The sequence below is a fragment of the Achroia grisella genome, unplaced genomic scaffold (assembly GCF_030625045.1).
Source record: "Achroia grisella isolate CSIRO2021 unplaced genomic scaffold, CSIRO_AGI_Agris_v1 utg636, whole genome shotgun sequence".
NCBI lineage: Eukaryota > Metazoa > Arthropoda > Insecta > Lepidoptera > Pyralidae > Achroia > Achroia grisella.
Genome location: NW_026712971.1, coordinates 22,752 through 39,833, shown reverse-complemented (window position 1 = coordinate 39,833; position 17,082 = coordinate 22,752). Strand labels below are relative to the sequence as shown.

At 45.1% G+C, this 17,082-nt stretch overlaps 1 protein-coding gene across 1 annotated transcript; it reads right to left on the bottom strand.

Moving 5' to 3' along the window:
* Positions 1-3,982: 3,982 nt before the first annotated feature.
* On the bottom strand, positions 3,983-12,590 carry LOC131849095 (14 kDa phosphohistidine phosphatase-like). Its single transcript, XM_059199083.1, has 4 exons — positions 12,447-12,590; positions 4,819-4,828; positions 4,532-4,728; positions 3,983-4,177 (listed from the first exon to the last, which is right to left on the bottom strand). Exons 1-4 carry the CDS (start codon positions 12,588-12,590, stop codon positions 3,983-3,985), a joined length of 546 nt encoding a protein of 181 aa, XP_059055066.1.
* Positions 12,591-17,082: the final 4,492 nt, after the last annotated feature.

The window sequence follows — 17,082 nt, the reverse complement described above, 5'->3', positions numbered from 1 at the left end:
CCTCTGTAACAACTCTCAATACAAGTATTAAACAATCCACCTTACAGGAAATTAAATCCATGCCTGCACTCGCTTCTGACTCGTTCACATTTTCTCCAGTATCTGACGACGATATACGCAAAGCAGTCCTATCCATTAAATCAAATGCCAAAGGCTATGACGAAGTGAGTAGAACTATGGTATTTCTCCTATTAGATATGATTCTTCCTGTTCTTACTCACATTGTTAATTTCTCGCTATCCCACGGCTGTTTTCCCAAATTGTGGCTAAAGGCATTTGTTATACCCCTTGGTAAAATCTCAAATCCTTCTCTTCCTTGTCATTTTAGACCTATATCGATCTTGCCATTTCTCTCAAAAGTCCTCGAGGTTATTACTCATAAGCAAGTTTCCTCTTTTATTGCAAATTCAAACATTCTGAGTCCTTTCCAATCTGGTTTTCGACCTGGACACAGCACCACCACTGCATTACTCAATGTAACGGAAGATTTTCGTGAGGCTATAGAGAACACTCGACTTACCATCTTGGTACTAATTGACTTCTCCAATGCCTTTAATTGTGTTGATCATGACCTGCTACTGATGTTACTCTCCCACCTAAACTTCTCGCTGTCAGTACTGGAATGGTTTTCTTCCTATCTTCGTGGTCGCCAGCAGGCTGTGCACTCCGGGCAAGACTTATCTAACTGGTGTGACTTGGTCGCTGGTGTTCCACAAGGCGGTATTCTCTCTCCACTTCTGTTTTCTCTTTTTATTAATCTTGTTATCTCACACCTCAAATTCTCTTACCACCTCTACGCAGATGACCTACAACTTTATGTCCAAGCTGAACCTAATGCCATCACTGCAGTAGTTGATCAACTAAATGCGGATCTCGACAGTGTATCCCGCTGGTCCCGTCGTTTTGGCATATCAGTTAACCCAGTCAAATGCCAGGCGATAATAATAGGCAGTACAAAACTTCTATTCAAGTTAAATATAATCAATTCGTATGTGCGTTTTGAAAATAACGTTATCCCGTTTTATCACTCCGTTAAGGACCTAGGTATATTGATTGACCCAACACTTCAATGGCATTTACAGGCAGCGGAGGTATCTCGCAGGGTTACAGGTATTCTCCGTGTTCTTTATCGGTTTAAATTCTTTCTCCCACCTTCCACTAAATTGCTCCTTGTCCAATCACTTATACTTCCGCATTTTGATTATGCTGACGTGTGTCTTACTAATCTCTCCCAAGATCAGATGAATAAGTTGGACCGATTACTTAACAACTGTATTCGGTTCATTTTTGGGCTGAGAAAGTATGACCACGTCTTCAAATTTCGCTCACAACTTAAATGGTTGTCAATTCGTAACCGCAGAAACTTGCGTATCCTTTGCACACTCTTCTCCATCATATTCGACTCTTTCTCTCCCACTTATTTGAAAGATAAATTTCGGTTCATTAGCGACTCTCATTCACGTAACCTCCGTTCAGTTCATAACCTCCTTCTCTCTACTCCTTCCCATCATACAAGCTTTATGTCAAACTCCTTCACAGTTACGGTAATTAACCTCTGGAATACAATGCCTGTAGACCTGCGCAGAGCACCGAGTAAGACCATTTTTAAAAGGAAACTATTTAATTACGTGTTGAGTCGTCAAAATGAGCTATAACTGTTTGGCGTTGAGTTAAGTAGGTACTTTCAATTATATTTAGCGTATTTATGTATTTATTCTGTGTAATTTATATATTTCAATATATGTGTATATATATATATATATATATATATATATATATATAAAGTATGTATGTACATAGATTTTGTTTAGCTAATTATTTACTACAGTATTAATATCACAAATTTTCGCCATTACTGCCCTACAACGCTTTCTAGTTCTACCCAAAGGTTAGCTGGTAGAGAACGCCATATGGCATTAAGGTCACCTCTTGTACACTCTTTTAAAGTGCAGTAAAGAATACAAAAAAAAAAATCATAGCAAATCATTTAGTAAAATTCTGCTAAAAATCGTTAAAAATTACTAAAAAATATACAATTTTATTGTTCAATACTCACCAGGTCGTCTACTTCAGAAACTTCTGTTGTCTTCTGAGTGCTAGTGATCACCCTCACCTGCCTGTAGGTCGTTTCTCTGGATCACCAAGTTGTTCTGAAATCAGTAATTTAGTCTGAAAGTTTTCAAACAATTTACAAATTTCGGTTTCAGACGTCGTTCTTTCATACTATCTTCAGTTTTCATCCAAGACTTTTATTGTCTTAGGGTGCCTATGTATCCCTCGTCTAGTAGCGTAAAACCTAGTTCCGATTTCGGTCAATTTTCATTCTAAATTTCGGTCTAATCCAAAAAATCATAAGTTCCGTCTGAAACTTTGCTCCCCCACCTAGAATTTCCCTGACATCCCCGCACCACTACGCCTCGTCGGTTTACGCCACTCTCGTTTAATTCTGACGTTTTTTTGAAAAAATATCAAACCCAGGTTACCTAAGAGGTAACATTTCATATTAAATATTCTTAAATTAAAACATCGTTTCTTCTAAATTGTGCCTAAGTAGTCGCAATCTTATTCTTGTTGTTGATTCCATCCGGTCTAGTTTCGTATTTTATTACCTAAGAGTAATCATCGCAAATTATCGCCCCATTTAATAAAATTCTGGTACAAATCGTTAAAAATTACTATAAAACATACAATTTCATCGTTCAATACTCACCAGGTCGTCTGCTTCAGAAACTTCTGTTGTCTTAGAGTGCTAGTGACCACCCTCACCTGCCTGTAGGTCGTTTCTCTGGATCACCAAATTGTTCTGAAATCAGTAATTTAGTATGAATTTTTTCAAAAAATTTACAAATTTTGGTTTCAGCCGTCGTTCCTTCATACTATCTTCAGTTGTCACCCAAGACTTTTATTGTCCTAGGGTGCCTACAGTATCCCCTGTCTAGTAGCGTAAAACCTAGGTAGGATTTCTGTCAATTTTCATCCTAAATTTCGGCCTAAGTCCGAAAAATCATAACTCCCGTCTAAAACTTTGAATAACTATCTAAATAAACTAACACCTAGAATTTCCCTGACATCCCCTCACTATCACACCCCGTCGGTTCACACCACTCACGTTTAATTCTGACTTTCATTTGAAAAAATGTCAAACCCAGGTTAACTAAGCTGTGACATTGCATATTAAATATTCTTAAATTAAAACATCGTTTCTTCTAAATTGTGCTTAAGTAGTCGCAATCTTATTCTTGTTGTTGATTCCATCCGATCGTTTCGTATCCTATTACCTAAAAGTAATACCCCACCACAAATCATCGCCCCATTTATTAAAATTTTGGTAATAACCGTTAAAAAGACCGACGTTGATCTTGTTTTACTTTAAATCTATTATTTCATGTAGAACAACCTGCAACTACTGCGCAAAAGATGAGGGTGGGGAAAAATTTTATGGTTTATAAATATTATAATAATTATAGTGACACATAACGCAAGGCATTTTTTGTTTCTAGGTTCCACCTAATACAGAATATGTCATTTCATTAGATAATATATGTGTTTATAGTTTTCGTTATAAATAAAAAAAAATTCAATAAAGCAACACACCGCATTGAAGGGGCTCAGCATTAATAATTGTATATATTAACCCAGACCCCAGAGCATTATGTCTAGTAAAATTGAAGACATGAAATGATATGAATAAAATAAATATTAAAAGTCTCCCATGCTACATTATAATGTTTTTAGTATATAGATTTACATGAAAATGGTTCTTAACGAATGAATAAATAAAACAATAATCAATTTGAAATTCAAATGATATATTTATTGGCTGTTATAGTATACATGTTACTCATAACAGTGAAGTTACATCTAAGAATTCCATTAACTGCACATTTCTAATAAATGACATACATCCATGAGTATAGATTATTAAATAGAACAATGAAAGCTAAAATATTAAATTTAATAACATTTTACAATATGACTGCATTTAATATGCCTTATCACTAATTGTGATTTTATAGTTAGGGAATGCAGCTTTGATAAGTTTGGCTGTTATTTCATGGTCTGCTTTGCCATAGCCGTGTGCATGACCATAGATGCGAATCTTCTTTAAACTCGGTTCATGTGATATACTACCCCCGCCCACTATGTCACAATCTAATGGATGCAGTTTTTCTTGTACCTAAAATTAAAAACAATAATTATACATGTCAAAGTAGTAATGAAATTATATAAAAATATATGTTTTATGACAATTCAAATGAGTTTATATTAAGTTTCTTTCTATTATATTTACAAAGGTCTCCGCAAAGTTGTTAGTGTACAGTACCTCCTTATTACATATTTCTGCTGCCATTGCCAACTTGTTTGCTAAGTAGTTTTGGCAAGTGGAAGATTTCACCCACTATCCAACAGCATGTGACTATATTTTGCTAATAAGTATTATAATAACGATGTATTTTGGATAACAATATTTTTAAAATTCGAGTTGAAAAAAAAGGAGACAAATGTAGAGAAACAAATTAAGTTTATATACCTCCACATATACGTCTGAATGGTAAATGCATCTGCAGTAACCGCGAACAATGTATACAAAGTTTTCTTCACTTTGTTTTCTATCATATAATTTAATCAGCAGATATTTAAATACCCCAGATGGATCTATATCTACTGTAGGCACATCCGCCAATGAAGATGATGCCATTGTTTTGATGGTTTGTAGCGAAATTAAACCTGCAAATGAATAACCAATTGATACTTTGAGATTAAGTTAATACACTAACAAACATATATTTACTGTACAATAATTTCTATACCACTTACTTGCACCACCCTGCAAGTATTGATTTTATTTGATACATGCAACTTAGTGATGTGTCAACTCGAGTTACCTCGTGTTTGCACATAATTCGAGTTAACTCGAGTTGAATTCTGCTAACTCAAGTTGGAAGAATTCAACTGGTAAATGAATGAATCAAGTGAAAAAGCGAGAGCATGATTCTGTCGTCGAACTGACAATGAAATCAAATTTTGTGATCATGCCATATCATACAATTTTCAATCGTCACAAATATTTCAATATTGATTTGAGATCATTTTTTTTTCACATATCCGTCCGATTATGTTATCAATAAAATGATTATCCATTCCATAAGTCCTTCTGCGGCTTTAAAGTGCCATTTCTAATCGCCCCCTAAAGTTCGATGAAGCTTTCAAGGCTAGCTGCGTCCAAAAACATTAGAATTGTTCGAAAAAATAAAAAATAAACTTTTTATTTATAACTCGAATCAACTCGAGTTAACTCGAGTTACCTGAACTTTAACTTGAGGTAACTCGAGTCATGTTTATTACGAGTTAGCACATCTCTATATGCAAGTATTCTTTAAAAGTAAAATCAATCAATACATCAAAGAGTAAAGTACGTATACCAGAGGAATGTATGCGAAAAGTAGTAAAGTACTCTGTGTATCGAATACAGTAAATGTCAGTGTAATAACAATAACTGCGTCAATCACGGATATCACATGGGAGATTTTCCACTAATCAAAATTTTGTAGCGATGGAGAAAAAAATTTATTTGATAGTTGTAGGAGGGTTATGACTCCATGTATAGGGAGGAGGGTGGGGGATACCCTTACTGCTGTGGTGGAATTCCCTTTGGTGGGGTTGCGTACCTCATTGATTGTACTCCGGGGCCTTTGGATTGGGGGACTGCCTCCCTCAAGGCAGTCACCCCGGCCCCAGTGGGGGATAGAGGGGGACGGAGTTGGATACGCTCCCACCTCTAGACCTGGCTCTTCTGCGGCGGAGGGAAGCGGGACGAGCTAACTCCCGCTACCTTTCCGCCGCCTCCTTTCCCGAGATAACTTCCTCGCAGAAGGAGCTCACCGCCAGCCACGATCTCTCGCTACTGATCATCCTCCGAACTAAATTCGGCAGCGAGAGATCGTCCCCCACTATTCGTGTGAGGACACGGCGCTCACTCTCAAACGCTGGACATATTTCCAGCGTGTGTTGCGCCGTGTCCTCAACACCTCCGCACTCGTGGCAGCCGGTCGTCGGCTCCTTCCTCGCCACATGACACAGATACCGCCCGAAGCAACCGTGCCCGGACAATATCTGTGTCATGCGGTACGTCAGTGGCCATCGCCTACTCATTCACCTTTTGAGGATGGGTCGGACAGCCTCGACGGTCCTCAGGCCGGCCGATGGACTGGCCAGCCTTTCTCTCCACCTGATCCTGAGGATCCGCCGAAAGTCGGACCTCCGCGCTCCAATCTCGTGGCCAGCGGGTGCCTCCCCCATGGAACGTCGCTCCGCGCGCCAGTGATACACTGACGCATGGAGCTCCGCTACCAAGTCCCACGGAGGAGACCCCGCCAGCAGACCCGCCGCTTCCCCGGATATGGTGCGGTAGCCTCTTATGGCCCGTATGGCCATGACCCTGTGTGGCCTGTTGAGGCAGGCCACATTTTCCCTACCTAGGGCCCCCACCCAGATGGGGGCCCCGTACAGGGCCATGGACCGCACCACGCCGAGGTATAGGCGGCGGGAACCTTCTCCCGGGCCCCTCACATTTGGCAGCAGCCAGCTAAGAGCGCCGGCGGCTGCCATAAGGCGAGGGACCAGGTTCCGGAAGTGAGCGCGGAAGCTCCAACGACTGTCCAGGTCAAGCCCCAAGTATCGAATACAGGGCTTGACCCCCACCCTCTGGCCACTGACGACCAGCTGGGCATCCGGAGGTGGCGCACGCCGAGGCCCATGAAAACACAGGACCTCGGTCTTCTCCAGCGCCACCTGGAGCCCAAGCCTTCTTATACGACCGACGACCAGCGCCACGCATGCCGTGGCAAAGCGGGTAGCCTCCCGTAGGTCCCGCCCCCGGGCAGTGACCAAGGTGTCATCCGCGTAACACACGAGGTCAGTGCCCGTTAAAAGGGCGCCCCGCAGGTTCCAATCATACCCGATGTTCCACAGGATCGGGCCCAGAACCGACCCCTGTGGAACACCGCGTTGCATTTCCCTCGGCACTACAACGCCGTTCCGCCCCGTGCATAGCACAGACCTGTCTTCGAGATAGGCCCCGATCACGTCCCGAATGTAGGGAGGCGCGCGATGGTACTTCAGCGCCTCCCTAATAGTCGCAAAGGGCAGGGTGTTGAAGGCGTTCTTAATGTCTAGAGAGACCGCCAACAACACCCCACCCTGGGACGTCGCCTCTTCCGAGAGGGAGCGCACACGCGAGATCGCGTCGATCGTCGAGCGCCCCTCTCGAAACCCGAACTGCTTCGGGCTGAGATCGGGGTGATCATTAAACTCTTTTTTTTTTTTTTTTATCGTGTGGAAAAATCTTCAAAAGACCGTCACCCCGCCGGAGGGATGGCGAGGTGGTGTGTGGGACTTGTACCCACTAAAAAACCACACGGTGTACCTACGAGCGCCTATGCCGGAGCCAGGGGATTCGCAAGTGCATTCTACCCCAGCTCCGACGGCGACGGCCCGCCCTGTAGATGTTGTAGGGCAGGCCCCATCTCGTTTTGTGGTTAGGGCGACCTATTTCGCCCTACTCCATTGTGGAGGCGTGTGGGTACACGCGCACACCTCCGGGGCCTTTGGATTGGGGGACTGCCTCCCTCAAGGCAGTCACCCCGGCCCCAGTGGGGGATAGAGGGGGGCGGAGTTGGATACGCCCCCATCTCTAGGCCTGGTTCTTCTGCGGCGGAGGGAAGCGGGACGAGCTGACTCCCGCTCCCTTTCCGCCGCCTCCTTCCGCGAGATAACTTCCTCGCAGAAGGAGCTCACCGCCAGCCACGATCTCTCGCTACTGACCATCCTCCGAACTAAATTCGGCAGCGAGAGATCGTCCCCCACTATTCGTGTGAGGACACGGCGCTCACTCTCAAACGCTGGACATATTTCCAGCGTGTGTTGCGCCGTGTCCTCAACACCTCCGCACTCGTGGCAGCCGGTCGTCGGCTCCTTCCTCGCCACATGACACAGATACCGCCCGAAGCAACCGTGCCCGGACAATATCTGTGTCATGCGGTACGTCAGTGGCCATCTCCTATTCATCCACCGTTTGAGGATGGGACGGACAGCCTCGACGGTCCTCAGGCCGGCTGACGGGCTCATTAGCCTTGCCCGCCATTCGATCCTGAGGATCCGCCGAAAGTCGGACCTCCGCGCTTCGATCTCCGGACCAGCGGGTGCCTCCCCCATGGAACGTCGCTCCGCGCGCCAGTGGTACACTGACGCGTGGAGCTCCGCTACCAAGTCCCACGGAGGAGACCCCGCCAGCAGACCCGCCGCTTCCCCGGATATGGTGCGGTAGCCTCTTATGGCCCGTATGGCCATGACCCTGTGTGGCCTGTTGAGGCAGGCCACATTTTCCTACCTAGGGCCCCCACCCAGATGGGGGCCCCGTACAGGGCCATGGACCGCACCACGCCGAGGTATAGGCGGCGGGAACCTTCTCCCGGGCCCCTCACATTTGGCAGCAGCCAGCTAAGAGCGCCGGCGGCTGCCATAAGGCGAGGGACCAGGTTCCGGAAGTGAGCGCGGAAGCTCCAACGACTGTCCAGGTCAAGCTCCAAGTATCGAATACAGGGCTTGACCCCCACCCTCTGGCCACTGACGACCAGCTGGGCATCCGGAGGTGGCGCACGCCGAGGCCCATGAAAACACAGGACCTCGGTCTTCTCCAGCGCCACCTGGAGCCCAAGCCTTCTTATACGACCGACGACCAGCGCCACGCATGCCGTGGCAAAGCGGGTAGCCTCCCGTAGGTCCCGCCCCCGGGCAGTGACCAAGGTGTCATCCGCGTAACACACGAGGTCAGTGCCCGTTAAAAGGGCGCCCCGCAGGTTCCAATCATACCCGATGTTCCACAGGATCGGGCCCAGAACCGACCCCTGTGGAACACCGCGTTGCATTTCCCTCGGCACTACAACGCTGTTCCGCCCCGTGCATAGCACAGACCTGTCTTCGAGATAGGCTCCGATCACGTCCCGAATGTAGGGAGGCGCGCGATGGTACTTCAACGCCTCCCTAATAGTCGCAAAGGGCAGGGTGTTGAAGGCGTTCTTAATGTCTAGAGAGACCGCCAACAACACCCCACCCTGGGACGTCGCCTCTTCCGAGAGGGAGCGCACACGCGAGATCGCGTCGATCGTCGAGCGCCCCTCTCGGAACCCGAACTGCTTCGGGCTGAGATCGGGGTGATCATTAAACTCTTTTTTTTTTTTTTTTTTTTTTTTTTTTAACGTGTGGAAAAATCTTCAAAAGACCGTCACCCCGCCGGAGGGATGGCGAGGTGGTGTGTGGGACTTGTACCCACTAAAAAACCACACGGTGTACCTACGAGCGCCTATGCCGGAGCCAGGGGATTCGCAGGTGCATTCTACCCCACCTCCGACGGCGACGGCCCGCCCTGTAGATGTTGTAGGGCAGGCCCCATCTCGTTTTGTGGTTAGGGCGACCTATTTCGCCCTACTCCATTGTGGAGGCGTGTGGGTACACGCGCACACCTCCGGGGCCTTTGGGTTGGGGGACTGCCTCCCTCAAGGCAGTCACCCCGGCCCCAGTGGGGGATAGAGGGGGACGGAGTTGGATACGCTCCCACCTCTAGGCCTGGCTCTTCTGCGGCGGAGGGAAGCGGGACGATCTGACTCCCGCTCCCTTTCCGCCGCCTCCTTCCGCGAGATAACTTCCTCGCAGAAGGAGCTCACCGCCAGCCACGATCTCTCGCTACTGACCATCCTCCGAACTAAATTCGGCAGCGAGAGATCGTCCCCCACTATTCGTGTGAGGACACGGCGCTCACTCTCAAACGCTGGACATATTTCCCGCGTGTGTTGCGCCGTGTCCTCTACACCTCCGCATTCGTGGCAGCCGGTCGTCGGCTCCTTCCTCGCCACATGACACAGATACCGCCCAAAGCAGCCGTGCCCGGACAGTATCTGTGTCATGCGGTACGTCAGTGGCCATCTCCTATTCATCCACCTTTTGAGGGTGGGACGGACAGCCTCGATGGTCCTCAGGCCGGCTGACGGGCTCATCAACCTCGCCCGCCATTCGATCCTGAGGATCCGCCGAGAGTCGGACCTCCGCGCTTCAATCTCGTGACCAGCGGGTGCCTCCCCCATGGAACGTCGCTCCGCGCGCCAGTGATACACTGACGCGTGGAGCTCCGCTACCAAGTCCCACGGAGGAGACCCCGCCAGCAGACCCGCCGCTTCCCCGGATATGGTGCGGTAGCCTCTTATGGCCCGTATGGCCATGACCCTGTGTGGCCTGTTGAGGCAGGCCACATTTTCCCTACCTAGGGCCCCCACCCAGATGGGGGCCCCGTACAGGGCCATGGACCGCACCACGCCGAGGTATAGGCGGCGGGAACCTTCTCCCGGGCCCTCACATTTGGCAGCAGCCAGCTAAGAGCGCCGGCGGCTGCCATAAGGCGAGGGACCAGGTTCCGGAAGTGAGCGCGGAAGCTCCAACGACTGTCCAGGTCAAGCCCCAAGTATCGAATACAGGGCTTGACCCCCACCCTCTGGCCACTGACGACCAGCTGGGCATCCGGAGGTGGCGCACGCCGAGGCCCATGAAAACACAGGACCTCGGTCTTCTCCAGCGCCACCTGGAGCCCAAGCCTTCTTATACGACCGACGACCAGCGCCACGCATGCCGTGGCAAAGCGGGTAGCCTCCAGTAGGTCCCGCCCCTGGGCAGTGACCAAGGTGTCATCCGCGTAACACACGAGGTCAGTGCCCGTTAAAAGGGCGCCCCGCAGGTTCCAATCATACCCGATGTTCCACAGGATCGGGCCCAGAACCGACCCCTGTGGAACACCGCGTTGCATTTCCCTCGGCACTACAACGCCGTTCCGCCCCGTGCATAGCACAGACCTGTCTTCGAGATAGGCCCCGATCACGTCCCGAATGTAGGGAGGCGCGCGATGGTACTTCAACGCCTCCCTAATAGTCGCAAAGGGCAGGGTGTTGAAGGCGTTCTTAATGTCTAGAGAGACCGCCAACAACACCCCACCCTGGGACGTCGCCTCTTCCGAGAGGGAGCGCACACGCGAGATCGCGTCGATCGTCGAGCGCCCCTCTCGGAACCCGAACTGCTTCGGGCTGAGATCGGGGTAACCTAACCTTTTTTTTTTTTTTTTTTTTTTAACGTGTGGAAAAATCTTCAAAAGACCGTCACCCCGCCGGAGGGATGGCGAGGTGGTGTGTGGGACTTGTACCCACTAAAAAACCACACGGTGTACCTACGAGCGCCTATGCCGGAGCCAGGGGATTCGCAAGTGCATTCTACCCCAGCTCCGACGGCGACGGCCCGCCCTGTAGATGTTGTAGGGCAGGCCCCATCTCGTTTTGTGGTTAGGGCGACCTATTTCGCCCTACTCCATTGTGGAGGCGTGTGGGTACACGCGCACACCTCCGGGGCCTTTGGATTGGGGGACTGCCTCCCTCAAGGCAGTCACCCCGGCCCCAGTGGGGGATAGAGGGGGGCGGAGTTGGGTACGCCCCCACCTCTAGGCCTGGCTCTTCTGCGGCGGAGGGAAGCGGGACGATCTGACTCCCGCTCCCTGTCCGCCGCCTCCTTCCGCGAGATAACTTCCTCGCAGAAGGAGCTCACCGCCAGCCACGATCTCTCGCTACTGACTGATCATTAAACTCTAACCTAACCTAACCTACAGTTTGTTTTCTGTGTGAGGGGTTTTCTCCCCGAGCACCCCCTTTCTCCCCGCTCCTCTGTTAGCTGAATTGGAATTCAACCTGTCACTTAAAACTCTTTTTTTTTTATGTGTGGAAAATCTTCAAATGACCGTCACCCCACCGGAGGGAGGGCGGGGCGGTGTGTGAGATTTGTACCCACCAAAAGCCACACGGTGTACCTACGAGCGCCTATGCCGGAGCCAGGGATTCGCATGTGCATTTCCACCTCAGCTCCGGGCAGCTCAGGGCAGGGCAGGCCCCATCTCGTTTACGGTTAGGGCGACCTATTTCGCCCTACTCCATTGTGGAGGCGTGTGGGTACACGCGCACACCTCCGGGGCCTTTGGATTGGGGGGACTGCCTCCCTCATGGCAGTCACCCCGGCCCTAGTGGGGGATAGAGGGAGCGGAGTTGAGTACGCCCTCATTTCTAGGCCTGGCTCTTCTGCGACGGAGGGAAGCGGGACGAGTCCGCTCCCTTTCCGCGGCCTCCTTCCGCGAGATAACTTTCTCGCAGAAGGAGCTCACCGCCAGACACAATTTCTCGCTACTCACCATCCTCCGCACTAAATTCAGCAGCGAGAGATCGTCCCCCACTATTCGCGTGAGGACACGGCGCTCATCCGCGAACGCCGGACACTCTTCCAGCGTATGTTGTGCCGTGTCCTCAACACCTCCGCATTCGTGGCAGCCGGTCGTCGGCTCCTTCCTCGCCACATGACACAGATACCGCCCGAAGCAGCCGTGTCCGGACAGTATCTGTGTCATGCGGTACGTCAGTGGCTTTCTCAGATTCATCCACTTCCTGAGGATGGGACGGACAGCCTCGATGGTCCTCAGGCCGGCCGACGGGTTCATCAACCTTGCCCGCCATTCGATCCTGAGGATCTGCCGAAAGTCGGACCTCCGCGCTTCAATCTCGTGACCAGCGGGTGCCTCCCCCATGGAACGTCGCTCGGCGCGCCAGTCACTTAAAACTCTAACCTAACCTAACCTACGGTTTGTTTTCTGTGCGAGGGCAGGAGGGGGTGGGGATACCCTTACTGCTGTGGTGGAATCCCGTTTGGGGGGGTTGCGTACCTTAACTAACTTAAGTTAGTGGAAAGTCAATAGTTATATGACATTGATACAAGTTACCTGACTTCAAAAATAAAGAGTTTGGAACATCAATGTTCATTGGTGTCTATCGACGTTTTCATAGAATTTTAGTATTCGTCCAATATAAGTTGAAATAGAATCAATTAAAGTGAAAAATTATAATAAAATGATAACAATTTACAAGTTTCAGATTTTTTCCTTTATATTCACCTAATTACCTATCTGCATGCCAAATTTGAACTTCTTAGGTCACCTGGAAGTGGGTTATAATTTTGATCTATAGTTGATCAGTGATAAAAATGACGATATTTGGACGTCGATATCTAAATAACCGTTTGAGATATGCTTATGAAATTTGGAACACATATTTATCTCGCAAGTCTCAATATATGAACCAAATTTGACAGGTTTATGTGAAAGAGTTTTTGAGTTATGAGGGGGTCAAAACTGGCTCCAAATGGTTCGTGTAAATATACACACGGTGCTGCTCGCCAGTTCTCTTACTTGAAACTCGGCTTGACACGCTACCGCGTGTCTAGATATGCTCCTGGATTTGTTATTGAGAGATAATATAATCTCTCAAAAACAAATCCAGGAGCATATTTTAGCAATGGATGATTTGATTGATGTCAGTAATAATTCAATTAATACAACGCTGACCGATTCGAGTCGTTGACTAAACATTGTACATGTGATTATATAAATTTGCCAAATAATAATTCAGTTTCGATTGTGCTGAAAAATGAAGTTCAGGGGACTTGTGCCCGTGACTATAACCCTAAAAGTAGCACAATGGTGTTTTCTGACAGAACAGGCTGTAATTTTGGGTCTATTTTGAAGTATCATCTTAAGGGTGATTTTTTAAACTACTGTATGCCAGAGGCATCATTTGCACAAATCATTAATAAAATAAAGTCCACTAAAATGAACTTTTTCTGTAACATTGCTAAAAGTATAAGTGGTAATATTAAAATAGACAAAAAAGAATACATTCAATATCTCAATAATGCTAAAAATATTAAGCACGAGCTTCATCTAGAAATAGTTACGCTGCAAGATTTGAAGAAAATTATGAGAGAGCTGAAAAGTAAAAAGTCAAAGGATATTTACGATATGGACTCTAAAATAATAAAACTAATATTAAGTAATGAAAAACTAACGCTTGCATTATTACATGTACTTAATACTTCTATAGAAACAGGTGTGTTTCCAGATGTATTTAAATTTGGTAAAATAACACCTATATTTAAAAAGGGCAACACTCAAGATCCTTCAAATTATCGTCCGATTTGTATTTTACCTGTTTTATCGAAAGTTATGGAAACTATCCTAAAGAAATCCATAGTTAAATTCTTTGAAGGTAAAGATTTATTTACTACTGCACAATATGGTTTTAGAGAAAATAAATCTTCAACCAAGGCCATTGAATATACAGTTGATTATATTCTTGAATCTTTGGATGGGTCAATGAAGTGTGCAAGTATTTACTGTGATTTATCTAAAGCATTCGACTGTTTAAGACATGATATTTTAATTGACAAATTATATTTTTATGGGCTCAGAGGCAATACATTAAAAATAATAAAATCCTACTTAAGTAATAGAATTCAAGTGGTTTCGGTGAATAATATTGTTTCACAAAAAGCACAAGTTGACATAGGAATACCACAAGGTTCTATTCTTGGGCCGCTGTTATTTCTAGTCTATATTAATGATTTACCGGCAAATCTACCACCTAATAGCCTTGTAACATTATTTGCCGATGACACACACGGCGTAAGATCCCAAACAAAAAACACTTTAGAACACGAAGTAAATTCAGTAACAGCGATCCTAAATGATTGGTTTAGATCTAATGGAATTATACTTAATACCGATAAAAATGTTCTTATGACGTATAACATTACCAACAAATCATACATAGGAAATATAAGCCAACGATCTTGTAGTAAAGAGACAACGTTTCTTGGATACACTATCGATAATAAATTAAGTCATAAATCTCATATCGGAAAACTGTGTAATAAACTCGCGTCAGCCAACTTTGCCTTAAGTAAATTAAAATCATTAGTTAACAAAAAAGCGCTGAAGTCTGTATATTACGCATATATTCAGTCCTTAATTACTTATGCAGTGACAATTTGGGGCAATGCTACCGATATAAATAAAATACTCAAGCAGCAAAAGCTAGCAATAAGGATTATTTGTGGTCTCCACAAGCGCGTATCAGCCAGACCATACTTTATAAAAGAAAAAATTATGACTGTAATTTCATTGTATATCTACCACAGCTTATTGACTATACACGATAAAAGCAATGAGTTAAATAAGATTTCCGATAATCATAATTACCATACGCGTAATAAAGGCAATATACAGTTACCTAAAACAAGACTTGGTAAAACTTTTAAACAAGGCATTAGTATAAAAATCAAAATGTATAATAAACTACCTATGCACATAAGAGAATTACCCCCAAAACAATTCAAAACTAAAATAAAATCTTTTTTTGAAAAACATCCTTTTTATAATATTAGCGAGTATTTAGACCTAAATATAATTATGTCGTAATTGTGACTACGGAACATATTATGTTATTAGTTATTATTAATGTAATTTTATTGATTAATATAATTTTATTTAAAAATGTAATTTTGTTAATTAATGTAATTTTATTTATTAATGTAATTGTAATTGAATTGAATTTGTATAAATATGAATTACTGTATCTTATGACTTGCCATATATGTAAAGAAGTTTTTTACATTGGTTAATAAACGAAATATGAAATATGAAAACAAGTTTATATTGCAGCTAAATCTAATTATATAAATAAACAAATTAATCAGTCCTCTGACAAAATTAAGACCATCTGGGGAATTATAAACAAAGAAACTGGAAGGTCTGCAATCAATTCTCATTAAAATATGACAATAAGTTAATAACAGCAACAAAAGATATAGTTCATATTTTCCAAGATTTTTTGCTAATATTCCGATTGACATTACATCATCTCTAGGCTCATCTCCAATTCGAGCAAAAACATTACTAGAGGCTAATGTCGACCCTTGCTCTTTAACATTTAAATTTTCACATGTCAGCCTCATATAATAAAAATATTCAAACAGTTAAATTTAAAAAATACGGAAAATCTCTGGGGTATGTCGCTTAAAGTAGTTATTCATTCATAGATATTGTTGCTCCTTATCTACTATTTTCATAAATGTGTTGATAAAGGCGTTTTCCCTCAACTAATGAAATTTAGCAAATTAATTCCACTGTTTGAATCAGGAGATAGATTTGAGCTAGGCAACTATTGACCAATTTCTATTTTGCCAGTTCTAAGTAAAGTATTTGAAAAGATTATGTTTAACCAAATGTTAAAATACTTCAAGGATAACGGACTCCTTCACAGTCAGCAATATGGTTTCACCGCCGGCAACCTACTGATGCAGGTGTGGCGCTTATTACACACATATATTCAAATCACGGGAGAACTCACAGGATGCTCTCGGCGTTTTTTGTGACCTATCGAATGCGTTTGATTGAGTAGATCAAAAACACTTTTGTACAAGCTCGAACATTATGGTATTACAGATAATGACCTAAATCTAATGAAGACTTATCTAGAGGATAAGGTGCAAACTGTAGATATTGATGGTGTAAAGTCTAAAGGAACTAATATTAAAAAGGGCGTTCCCCAAGGTTCAATCTTAGGCCCATTTCTCTTCTTAATTTATATTAATGACCTTCCTACATGGTAGAGAAAGTTGCAGATATAGTGTTATTTGCAGATGATACTTCGTTAGTGTTTAAAATTGGTCGACAAAGTAATCATTTAGACGATGTAAATTATGCTATATCTGATATATTAATAATAATAATAATAATAATAATAATAATAATAATAATAATAATAACCAGTCTGGAACAACATCTCAGACGGTTGGGATTCCGGGGCGGTTCACTCCCGGGAAAGATGCAGAAAGCGGTGCTGTTAGATTCTGCCCGCATTGTACGCCGGTTTCTGTCCCTGGGGCCCTGAACCCCGGCCGACTGTGCTTCTGCCGGGGGTATGTTGCCATCTCCTCTCCTTAAGAGGGGAGATGAGAATTTTTGGATAATAATAATAATAATAATAATAATAATAATAATAAAGCCTTTCAAAGTCCAACCCCGCGTCCGAGCTGATCATCTAGCTCACGTGAAAGGCGGTCACGCGTATATATAAAACCTACGCGGCCAAAGGGGCCATGGCAATTGTAAAG

Excerpts from the sequence above, each read along its gene's own strand:
- LOC131849095 (XM_059199083.1), bottom strand. The coding sequence starts at position 12,590 with ATGGCGGGCAAGGTTGATGAACCCGTCGGCCGGCCTGAGGACCATCGA. Across the intron at positions 4,178-4,531 it reads ATTCAGACGTATATGTGGAG|GTACAAGAAAAACTGCATCC; the intron begins GTATATAAACTT and ends TTTTAATTTTAG.